At 45.7% G+C, this 12217-nt stretch overlaps 1 protein-coding gene across 4 annotated transcripts in view; it reads left to right on the top strand.

Moving 5' to 3' along the window:
- MFSD6 (major facilitator superfamily domain containing 6) overlaps positions 1 to 12217 on the top strand; it is a 44512-nt gene extending 32295 nt beyond the window's left edge. For 2 of the 4 annotated variants that reach the window (XM_082237323.1, XM_082237324.1), the window contains exons 4-7: positions 1127 to 1288; positions 3733 to 3831; positions 5789 to 6069; positions 9143 to 12217. In XM_082237323.1, the coding sequence (XP_082093449.1) occupies positions 1127 to 1288; positions 3733 to 3831; positions 5789 to 6069; positions 9143 to 9322 (722 nt within the window). In that variant the 3' untranslated portion in view covers positions 9323 to 12217. Of the gene's footprint in view, positions 1 to 1126; positions 1289 to 3732; positions 3832 to 5788; positions 6070 to 8892; positions 8915 to 9142 lie in introns of all 4 variants that reach the window. The other 2 variants (XM_082237326.1, XM_082237325.1) reach the window with 2 other exon arrangements.

Consider the following 12217-nt stretch of genomic DNA (forward strand, 5'->3'; position numbering starts at 1 on the left):
TTCCCCACCAGCAGGCAGCCATGGTCGGCCTGCACGCGTGACCTTGGGGTGCAGGGAACCCCCCCCCCAGACAAGCCACAGCTGTCTGTACATCGTTCCACCAATGTCTGACCTTTCGCGATTTCAGCAGTTTGCGGCGTCCTCTCTGTAACCCTTTTCCATGAGACCTTTGTCTCCATTCGTCATACATTGTGCAAGGGGAAAATGACAGTGTGGAAAAGGTGCCAAAATAACTTTGTACCACCCCACGATTTCGGGACGGAAGATGTGTAAAGGTCACAGCCCAAAAATGCACTTGCCTAGCTTGCATGTTTGTCTCAATAAAAAGAGGCTCCACAGGAATGGTGGTAGCTCGCTCGCTTCAGACCACCTGTGCACAGCTCACATGATGATCAACACCTGTCTTGGGCCTTCACTTCACCTTTGTTTTGTCTGGCTCGAGTCTCGGGCCTCATCCAGTCCTTCTGTTCCCAAGCACTGTTTCAAAACATCCCCTGCCTCTCCTGATTTGATAAAAGAGAGCTACAGAGCTGGTGCCACCTGGATCTTAATGATGCCTCACCTCACACCTCTAGACTCATGATAGTTTCATGTGGATGTTGAGTAGAATTGGCGATAAAATGGACCTCTATGGGGAAGTCCATAGCATAAGTGCTGTAGGGTCATCCGCCAGCACCATCTTCTGCAGTCAGCCATCCAAGTAGGAGAGGGAGCATTAAAAACCAGGGTCTCCCACCTCTAACCCAGACAGCCTATCAACACTGATACCATGGTCGCTGGTGACAAAAGTCCTAGAACAGGCATGGCCAAATTTGGCCCTCCAGCTGTTTTGGGACTACAACTCCCATCATCCCTTGCTAACAGGACCAGTGGTCAGGGATGATAGGAAATGTAGTCCCAAAACAGCTGGAGGGCCAAGTTTGGCCATGCCTGCCCTAGAGAATCAACAGGGTCTCACACTCCCTCATCCAGTAGAGTAACCAAGCAACTTCTGTCCTTGAAGCCCAGCCTAAAATCCATTTCATCCAAGACAACCTGAATCTGGCTGAAGAAGAAGAAAGGGGGGGGGGGAAACAATTTTCAGGAGCATAATAACTGAATTCTGAAGCATCTTCCTTTTCTGCAGGTGTGACCCATGCAGCCATCTGGGCAGCTTGCATTTCCTACCTAAGTGCTGCTGTTCCTCCCGAATTAAGAACTTCCGCTCAGGGTATACTGCAGGGCCTCCACCTTGGCCTGGGCAGAGGGTGTGGAGCAATGGTTGGAGGAGTGCTGGTCAACTATTTCGGTAAGAGAAACATGTTGGATAGTTTCATTAGCAATTTACTCTCCTTTCATGCATTTTGGATGCTGCTTTATTAAATGTTTCCCAGCCATTCCCTTCCCTGTACTTAAGTTATGTTAGCCAAATGCTGATATCATGCTTGTGTTTTATTGGGGGTGGGGTTGTGTTGTGTATGAAATTGTGTGGATACTTGACACACCAAATTAGAAGGACCTGTATCTTTAAGACATTTCTTTTACCTGTCATCTTGAAAGCACCTAATAATAATAATTGTCAGGGAACTGACATCGGAGGGAGAGGCGAAGGGGAGGCTCCCAGATGATGCTGGCGAAGGACCCAGCAGTAGGGGGAGAAACAGCTCAGTAGAGGGGGAAGCCAATCGGCGCAACACCAGGGATAAAGGGGGGCAGACGGGGGAATCGGAGGGAGAGCTCCAGGACTCTTCACTGGACATCAGTGAGGAGAGCCCAGGTCCTCCGCTACCCACGCCTTCCCTGCGCAGAAGACTCCCGCGCAGTGAGAGGAGGAGGAGACTGGGTGTCAAACAACTTTTATGTTGGAAGAGGTTCAAGAAACGCCCACTGACGGATTCTGCCAGTGACTGAGGCAGTCACGATGAGAAGGGGCTGTGCAGTCAGAAAGGTTTAACAAGGCAAATTAACCGAGAAAGGCACCAGTTTACGCACGAGTAACTCATACCTATTACAATAATGATAATATGTTGTTGTTGTTGTTGTTGTTGTTGTTGTTGTTGTTCTTCTTCTTCTTCTTCTTCTTCTTCTTCTTCTTCTTCTTCTTCTTCTTCTTCTTCTCCTCCTCCTCCTCCTCCTCCTCCTCCTCCTCCTCCTCCTCCTCCTCCTCCTCCTCCTCCTGGGTTTCCCCAGCCACTCTGGGCAGCTCCCAACAGAATATTTTTGTGTGAATACTTGACACACCAAATTAGAAGGACCTGTATCTTTAAGACATTTCTTTTACCTGTCATCTTCAAAACACCTAATAATAATAATGTTAATTTTTATTATTATTATTATTATTATTATTATTATTATTATTTTATTAACATCATCCCACCCATCTGGCTGGGTTTCCCCAGCCACTCTGGGCAGCTCCAAACAGAATATTATTAATAATAAAGCAATCAAACATTAAAAATTTCCCTAAACAGGGCTGCCTTCAGATGTCTACCAAAAGTCAGATACAGTGCTACCTCTGGTTGCACACAGGATCCGTTCCGGAGCTCCAGTTGGATCCCAAGGAATTCGCAACCGGAGGTGCCGCTTCTGCGCATGCGTGCAGTTTAGTACTTCTGCGCATGCGCGCAGTGAAACCTGGAAAAATACTTCCAGGCTTGCTGCGTATGTATCCCAAAGGATACGTAACCGGCAGTGAACCTAAGTAGAGGTACCACTGTAGTTGTTTATTTCCTTGACATCTGATGGGAGGGTGTTCCACAGGGCGGGCACCACCACCAAGAAGGCCTTAACAGTTGTATTCAAAAGAAGAACAGAATTGGAGATGATCCCATACTTTTGAAATATTTGCAAGTCCCGATACACACAGGTGTGGCGTACCCAATTTGAGCATGCATCAAAGTTTCTAAACATCAATCCCCAACTCACCATATCTGTCCCTTGCTGAGTACTATTTAGTTTCATGCAGGAATTTAGAGACTTTAATAATGCATGCGTGGTCAGAGGAGGAAGCCTGTCTGCCACTTGTTAGCATAAATTCAATGCTTTGAGCATCATGGGCAAATTTTATTCACTTTAAGTTAGACATGCCGAAAGGGAAAGGACCCCTGGATGGTTTAGTCCAGTCGAAATCGACTATGGGGTGCGGCTCTCATCCGCTTTCAGGCCTTTGTCTGCAGACAGCTTTTCTGGGTCATGTGGCCAGCATGACTAAACCGCTTCTGGCGCAACGGAAGCCAGAGCACACAGAAACACCGTTTACCTTCCCGCCACAGCGGTACCTATTTATCTCCCTGCACTGGTACGCTTTTGATCTGCTAGGTTGGCAGGAGTTGGGACAGAGCAACGGGAGCTCACCCCGTTGCGGGGATTCGAACCACCGACCTTCTGATCAGCAAGCCCAAGCGGCTCAGTGGTTTAGACCACAGCGCCACTCGCGTCCTTAGACATGCCGTAGTTCCACTCTAAATCCAAGCCATGGTGTTTTCAATGCTTCTTCAACTTCTCTCCTAATGTTTTCATCCAAAGGGTGTGATCTAACTGGCTTAAAGTAGACCACAGTAAAAGTGCAATCCTCAGAGGTGCCTCAGAAGATAATTATATATATATAAATAAATAAAAAGAAACCTATAAAGATGCAAATCTGCCTTACTTTTGAGCCAGACCTTTCGTCCATCTACTTCATTACAAGTCTGGCTAGAAATCGCTCTTTGCATGATTGAATTGGGTCTCACTCTTCCTTGCTTCTCTCCACAGGAGCTGCTTCGACATTCAGAGGGATAGGAATGGCCTGTCTTGTGATCCTATTGCTTTTTGCTTTGATCCAGTGGGTGGCAGATCCTGATGAGAAAGAAGGTAGGTAGATTATTCCCATGTGGTCAGAGGCACCCAACCTAAGAGCATTTTCCTCTGCCTCTTGGGGTGAGCTCCTCATCTGCTTTGAACTCCTCTCGTGTCCATTTAGTCTCATTGATCTTTTGACTCGAGTCATAACCTTAATGCTATAGGGCTGGGCTTACTTTTAATTGACCTTTAAGCAGAACTTTCCACGCTGGGCACGCAGGGGCTTTTTCAATAGAAGACATCCTTAATAAGCAAAAATGTCGGGTCCTCTGTCTACAAGACAAACTGATCCAGAGACAAGGGAAAGACAGCAGCACTTGGACATTATTATTATTATTGGATGTCTCTGGGAATGGGGGTGGTCTAGGAGCGAAAGAGCTTGCTAACGATAAGCACTGCCCCATAGTTGAATTTGTCTTGCTACCTTACGCATAATTCATTTTAAAGCGTGAGCAGATTCTTGATAAGCTGAGCTGCAGTAAGAAAATAGCTCTCTATCTGAGTCAGGTGTAGGCAACCTAAGGCCTGTGGGCCGGATGCAGCCCAACTGCCTTCTCAATCCGGCCCACGGATGGTCTGGGAATCAGCATGTTTTTATATGAGTAGAATGTGTGCTTTTATTTAAAATGCATCTCTGGGTTATTTGTAGGGCATAGAAATTCGTTCATCCCCCCCTCAATATAGTCCGGCCCACCACATGGTCTGAGGGACTGTGGACCGGCCCACGGCTGAAAAAGGTTGCTGACCCCTGATCTGAGTTATTCTTAGCAGCAAGTGGGCCCAGGGAAGCCATTGTGGTGTTTTAGACTACCACAACTGCAATCTACACTGTGCCCGTCAGCTGGTTACCCCCCAGTCCCTCCTCCTCTCCCATTATTTCCCAACTTTCCCCCTCCTCTGCCTCTGAGCTGTGACCTTCCTCAACCCCCTGTTGTAAATCTAAACTGTCTTCCTCTTCCTCCTCCCTGGAAGGGTTAGGATGGGGAGGCGGTCTCCACCATTCCTCTTCTGCCCAGCCCCTGACAATTACAGGGGGTTGCACTAAGTGTGTCCCTTTGCACGAAAGGATCATAGAACAGTGGATTCTATTATTCTTTCCATTCAGGACTTGAGGATTCTGGGGATTCTGAAAAGTGCCCTTGATTGCTCAGAAGTAAATTTTGTAGGGCAACAGGGTGGATTTGGTTTAAATCACGATTTAAATCACTAGTCAGTGATTTATTTTCAGAGTCGTTTTTACGGTTCTATCTGAAATTACTGATTTGGTTATACTATTTGAAATACATAGACCCATCATTATGAAATTATTGTGAGGTTTAATAAGGTAACTGTTTATATCTGGACAATCTTCCTTCTGTACTTTATTGGAAGGAGAGAGAAAATAATTTCCTTAATAACAAATTAAACAATTTATTTAACTAAAACAATGACGTTATAGCATATGTATCCATGTTTCTTTACTGATGCGGTTAAACATTTTTTTTAAAAAAAACAACCCTTAAGACTGGGTTTTAGCACACATGAAAAACTGAAAATAAATCCTATTTCCTGGTGAATAGCCCTTGGACTGTAATGTAACTTAAATAGAAAACTACCTTTGGAAATATTTTCCCTCCAAAACCATTTTATTTTAAAAATCCGATTTAAATTTTTTAAAAAATCTGATTTTTTAAAATTTTATTATTGATTTTTATCCACCCTGTACGGCAGGGGTCGGCAGCCTAAGGCCCATGGGCCACAAGCAGCCTTCGAGGGCCATTTAACCAGCCCACGTGCCGCCCCTGAACCGAGCCGCCCCCTCGGCCAGTCCCCGCGCTCTGCGCATGTGCAGACGCCGGAAACCGCGCACGCGATCAGGCCCACGGAGGAATCTCTGCTGGAGTGAACCGGCCCGGGCGAGGTAAACCTTGCCGACCCCTGCTGTACGGCAACGAATACTGACCTTTCAAACGGTTATTTCGAACTTCAGAGAAAACCATGCTGGCCGAAAGGATCCCAGTGCCTTCCAGCCCTGTGCCCATAGCCACCATTGACCTGGTACAGCAGCAGACGGAAGATATCATGCCTCGGCCAGAGCTCAAGCTTCCTCCCAAGAAAACAAAGCACCAGGAAGAGCAGGAAGACGTCAACAAGCCTGCCTGGAGCGTCAGCTCTTCCCCCTGGGTCACTCTCGCCTATGCTCTCTATCAGATCAAGGAAATGGTCCAGCTCTCCAAAAACAACCAGGTGCTCGAGAACCAGCCTTTGCAGGTAACCCACGCTTTGATGCCTAAAAGGTGTTTTTAGGAGGAGAGAGGCTTTTAGGGTTCCAAGGAAACGTTCTCGGGGTTAGATGTGATCATTGGTCCCTGCCATCCCTTTCTTAATCCGTGCCGTCAAACCCGACAGCAGAGAAACGGGTTGCAAATAAGGCTTCTTGCACAGTTAGAGGTGGGCAACCCCATCCAAAAAGTGGGAAATGGCTCAACTCATTTCCTAGCTCATTCTCCTGTTTTGACAGGTGTGCTTACCTGGCAGGCGACGGTCTCTTGCAAGCCTCCCTGAATTCCTAGCTGTTAAGCTTTGCATTCCAAAAGAAATAGCAATGGGGGTATCTCAACCACGCAGATCTGTCCATTGGGGTGTTTAGGCCAGTCTAGGAGTGGTGTACACAGGGGGTTCTGGAGAAGAATTATGGGGCTTGCAGTGCTTTTCTCTTTTTTGAGGTAAGCCCCAGAAGGTTGTAGCTGGAGGGCTTGAGCCCTCAAACTTCGCGGGTTGTCTCCATATGCAACGTGGAAGCTTTTCCAACTGTGGTTATTCAACAAAACTTATTAGCTGTTACTTGAATACTGACTAGAGAGAGTTCTGCTTTGTGCAACCACAGATTTAATCTACGGAATGCTTTACCACAAGAGGAGATAATGTGTATATCTTACAAGGGTGGGTTTGTTGTTTTTTTTGGAAAGGGCAGATAATCAGTAGAAATTAACCACAACAGCTATATGCAGCCTCCAAGCATCAAATATTTGCGGCAGGTTGATGCAGAGCAAGGCTGGAAACAAAGCCAGTCTTAAAAGTACCTGGATTTTGGGAAGAAGGTTCTGTCACACACACACACACACACACACACACACACACACGGGGTTCCCTTTAAATATGGGCTCTCACTCACTTGATTATATATATATATATATATATATATATATATATATATTCAGTTGGTTAATCAAATGATGTTTAATTCACTTAATCTTAAAATGCATAAATGTGTGTGCAAGGAAAAAGAATCCGAAGAAAATAGCATTACAGTCATACCTTGGTTCTCGAATGGAATAATAATAATAATAATAATAATAATAATAATAATAATTTTTATTTATATCCCGCCCTCCCCAGCCGAAGCCGGGCTCAGGGCGACTTCTGAAAACGTTCAAAAGCCAAGGCGCGGCTTCCGATTGGCTGCAGGAGCTTCCTGCACTCAATCGGAAGCCACCTCGCATATCCAGCTTCCAAAAAACATTTGCAAACCTAAACACTCACTTCCGGGTTTGTGGCATTCAGGAGCCGAAACGGATGAGTACCAAGGCGTTTGAGAACCAAGGTACGACTGTATTTGTCTTAATTGATGTGCACCCTAGAAAACGCATGATCCCTTCTCAACATTGGAGAGGATGCTTTTTATAAGATAGCAGCTAACACTTTTTAAAAACGTACTTTTTAAAAAAGAACCCCCCCCCCAAACTAATGAGAATCTCCTGATTAATCAGGTACATATTTGTGATCAATTAACTGGATTGTTGACAGTGTCCATTGCCCCACTTTGGACCGAGGTGTAGCCAGCCTCCTACGTCAGGCTTCCTCAACCTTGGCCCTCCAGATGTTTTGAGATTACAATTCCCATCATCCCTGACCACTGGTCCTGCTAGCTAGGGATCATGGGAGTTGTAGGCCAAAAACATCTGGCGGGCAAAGGTTGAGTAAGCCTGTCCTATGTGATTTGCAGCAATGATGCACGGGGGCCAAAATTTGGAGCAAAAGTCCTGCCCCCCCCCCAAAGACAACAGGGCTGGCCATTGCGTTTGAAATAAATGAATAGACATTGCCATCTATAGAGCTCCCCTCACTCTGTAAGGCCAGAGTCTAAAATGACCAAATTCCACTAGTAATTTGCAGGTGGGCTTCAGCAACAAAAGAAGGAAAACATTCACATTGTTGTAAGGCAGTGGGGGAGCCTATCAACACTGCTGTTGAATCCAGAGTTTTGAAAAACCTGGTGTGTGTTTGCCTGAAAGTATGCTGTACTATCTACTTCTTTAATGTGCTGTTACACTCAAGCAACATTTGCCTTTAATTCCACCAAGATCTTCACAAGCAGCTTAACCGGCTAATGACAAAATTATTAGTTTTGCCATCAAGAGGAGTCTCTGCCTCATAAAGCAGGCACTTGAGCAGCTGTCTTAAAAATGAGATTAAATGCACCCTTCAGAGGTTGGCACTAATGATAGCTCATTGATACTTTTGCACAAGAATCTGTTCCACTACTATCTAAAGCACCCAGAGATAAGCATCTCAGCCCTTGAATGATAGATGTCACCCACATTAGAGTCGAATATGGCCCGTTTGCAGCCATCGGACCCAAGCTAGCAGGGAGATCTGAATACATAAGCCTGTTGCCATGTTCCAATTGGGCTGCAGTGGTCTGTGGGATTTGTTTAGTGTTTGGATTTGGGGGGGGTCATGTTAACTTTTAGCTTTAGCTTCATGTTTGCAAATTGTAGAAACGAACTCGTTAAAAATACCTGAGAAAATGTTACAATCTCCCCTCCCCCCCCACTGGCCTGCTGCTTAGTAAGTCTCCTGAAATATTCATAGCTCAGCTCCAGAAATAGCAAACTCTTAACTCGCTGTGGCGCTAATGCAAAGGATTACACGAAAAATATGTCAAGCAAAGTATGTGCACAGGAGCACCAAAATGTGTTAACAAGCCGTAGGGATGTGCTGCGTTATTGCCTATGTAACATTTTGAGAGCACGTTTTTTTGCCTTAAAATACAACAAGTTTTTTCCATGCATGCTTCTTGGGGAAGAGCAGTTAGGAAAAGATAATAAGCAAGGTAAGTTTTTTGACATCTTGCTGTCCAACGTTTTTACCTGGATATGATCGCGCTTCCCCCTAATTGCTTTTAACGCTTATGTGCTGTGTTGTGTATGATTTTTTCGTTGCTGCTGTTGTTCTGACAAGGCTGCCTGGCTTACCTGCTGTAGAAGGATATGTGCGCTTTCCTGAGCAGCGGGAAAACCGCAAGTATGCATTTTTACACGGGATCCTTTCTCTTTCCTAGAAAGCCAACAATAGTCATGACTCTGCAGCAAGCGTCCCTCAGAATCAAAGCAGTGATGCGTCTTCAGAGACTTCTGTACCTACGGCAGCTCCTGAAACCCATCTCAGCCCAGGCTGTCCTGATCCAGACCCAACTCCCGCAGATTGCAGTGCTCAGCCTCCTGGGGCAGGGCAGGAATAGGCCTTTGCTGCCTGTCTTCATCTTGCTGCACTGGATCCTGCTCTTTGGGGGGAGCTGAGAGGAATGCTGAAACGAAAAGCTTGAAACTGCAGCTCCCTTCATCTCCGCGATGGTAACCTGACACAGCACGCATTTTTAAATATTTAAGGCCTTTTTCTGTGTCAAAGCCCAATAGGCCTGTGGCAGGAAGGACTAAAAACCTAGGAAGGCTAGGCCAGAAGAGGCCGGCGTCAAAATAACTAGCAGAGGAGTTAAAATATTCCACACAAAACGCTTTTCAACCTTTGCGGGAACGAGGTTTGGGGTCCATTTGTGCGTAAACAAAACGGAAATCTAACCTGGTAGTGGATTTAATTTGTGAAAGGGAAGTTTGCTTTGGTTCCGAAAGAGGAATGCTGCCTTGCATTCCTTCTTGCTTGAGACAATGGATTATTTTTAAAATCAGTTCTTAGGGAAGGGGGAAAGAGAATTCATAGGTATTTCTCTCCACCCACCCACCCTAAATCTATGTTAATTTATTGGGAGGCATATTAGTTTCCCAAGGAGAGATGCATAAACTACTGAAACTCTATAGAGAGACTACGCTAGTTAAATACCTAAATGAAGGAGCGGCTTAGAATTCTGTCTTTTGTAAAGACTTTTCAGGAACTTTGAATAGCTTTGGGCCAGTTGAGTTCTGTGTTAAAAACGAGCCTTGGAACCTTTTGAACTGGCCAGGTTGCTGTTCGCTGCTCTCTGGCCAGGCCGCAGGGCATTGGTAAGGGCATTTAGACTGAATCAAAACTATTTGGCTGCCTACAACCCTTCGTTTACGAGGCTGTGGGTAGGGCTTGTGTTTGTGTTGTGTAGGTTCGGCGTTATGCATAAAAAACCCCACTTGACTGTAATTGTTCCGTTTGTGAGAATATGGGACCCTGTTGACCCAACCCAACGCGGGGAGAAACAGTCTGTGGAGGTGAATCTTTCCTTTCCAACCCTGCTGTAGTCAGCTATGGGGTATTTGCGTTCATGCTGAGAGGCAAGAGCCACATATGCACATCTGGGACCGATGGCCCTTCTCCTAGCTCACATAGGATGTCAGAATCCTTTTTTGGACTTGGGGGACACCCAAGTCTTGCCAGGGAAAACCCATAACAGGATTCACATGTGGTTCGTGCTGACGGCACCTTTTGTTTCGTGCAAGAGAGGGGATCCTTGTGAGCTTGGCCGCTGCACTTCTTGATCAGGGTCAATATGTTTTATCTCACGATAGTGTAAAATTTATTTTATTGGGGGGCGCGGTTATATTTATTTATAGCAGGGGTGAGGAGCCTGCGGTTCTCTAGACGTTGCTAGGACTACACACACCATGATTCCTGACCATGGGCTGTGGCTGATGGGAGCTGGAGTCCAGCAACATTTGGGGGTGGCAGACTGCCAGTTCCCCACTCGATGTGTGGGGTACATTTAAAGTGCCTGTGGGCTGCCAAAAGAGGTGGGACACAACTCCTAATGGTTCTTGGTTAGGAAAAGGTGAAATCATTAATATAAACACAGCTGGAATGACAGGAGAGCCATCCTACGTAAATGAAAAATCGGCACCGCACGTTTTGAGCTGTCGCGACAACACATTGTGTTGCTTGTCAAATACACTGGCAGATTCAGGTTTCTTTTCTTTTCATGTTTCCCAAATGTTAGTCGAACCCGATTTTGCTGATTATTTCTGAGAAAAGAAATGTTATGGTGGCTGGGACAACCCAGCCAGACAGGTGGCGTATAGGTAATACAATTATTAACATTATTATTTATTCCAGGCCGAAGCCTTGAGGCTCAAGAGGGTTGCTAAAAGCTTTCTCTCCTGAGGAACAGCTGCTTAAAAAGGGCAGGGTTGCCCTCATACTGAAAGGCGGCACAGAACCAAACCACTGTTGTCTTCTGGCAGCCAAGCGACGTGGCAAATGGCTGTGTTTGCCCCCCATCCCACCCCAGCACTTACACCCCTGGGCAGACCAGCCTGAATACTAAGATTCATTTCCTAAACTGGCTTTTGGGTGGCGACGGGGAGAGACATTACATTCCGTGTAATCGAGACAAGCGATGGCCGCAGGCGATCAATCCTTTTAAAAGGCGGACGGAAATGTACAGCCTTGTGTCCACCACCCAGGTGTTTTGGACTACATCTCCAATCAGTCCCAAACACAACAGTGTGACCCTGAGACTTCTGGGAGTTGTAGTTCAAAAAGGCTGGAGTGGGGCCCAAGGCTTGGCGAAGGTTGCTTGCAAGGAAGCATGTCAGATTTTTAGATCTGTTCTAGGCAAAGCTTGAATGCAGACCACGTAACGGAATACCTCAAGCTAGGTTGTGAGGAAGGCAAAAGAGCCCCTCAGATTTCCGCGTGGAATACTATGGGGTCTTCCCAATGCATAAGCCTTACAGAATCTAGACGTGGACACCTGGGACCAAACAACAGAGAGTAGTTGATAAGTGTTTTGGGTTTTTTTGCACTTCCACTTAAATGTACTGTAAATTTCTCATGACTTGTTTAAGTGTCCTTTAAAAGAGAGAATCAGAATTGTATTTATTATGTTACAGCTGGGGTACGTGTGTGTGGAGGTTAGGAAACAACCAAGCAGATGACAGGCTAAAAACAGTTTAAAAATAAAATAAAATATTAAACCCTCTCTTTAGCTAATTCATAGAGAGATTCACATGGCTAACGTTGCCAGTGACACCTTAATGTGCAGCAGCTGCGTTGTAACGCTTTGAGCTTACGCGTTAACATTTACACGTCTGAATTGTCTGTTGAACCTGTTCCTTCGTTACACGCGGGCGATGAGACCGTACACGGGTTTTCGTATTTGTGAAAATTGTTAAGATGTAGTGAGAGAAATAAAATTTCACTGTATATGTAAAAC

This window comes from Podarcis vaucheri (genome assembly GCF_965113315.1).
Source record: "Podarcis vaucheri genome assembly, chromosome: 1".
NCBI lineage: Eukaryota > Metazoa > Chordata > Lepidosauria > Squamata > Lacertidae > Podarcis > Podarcis vaucheri.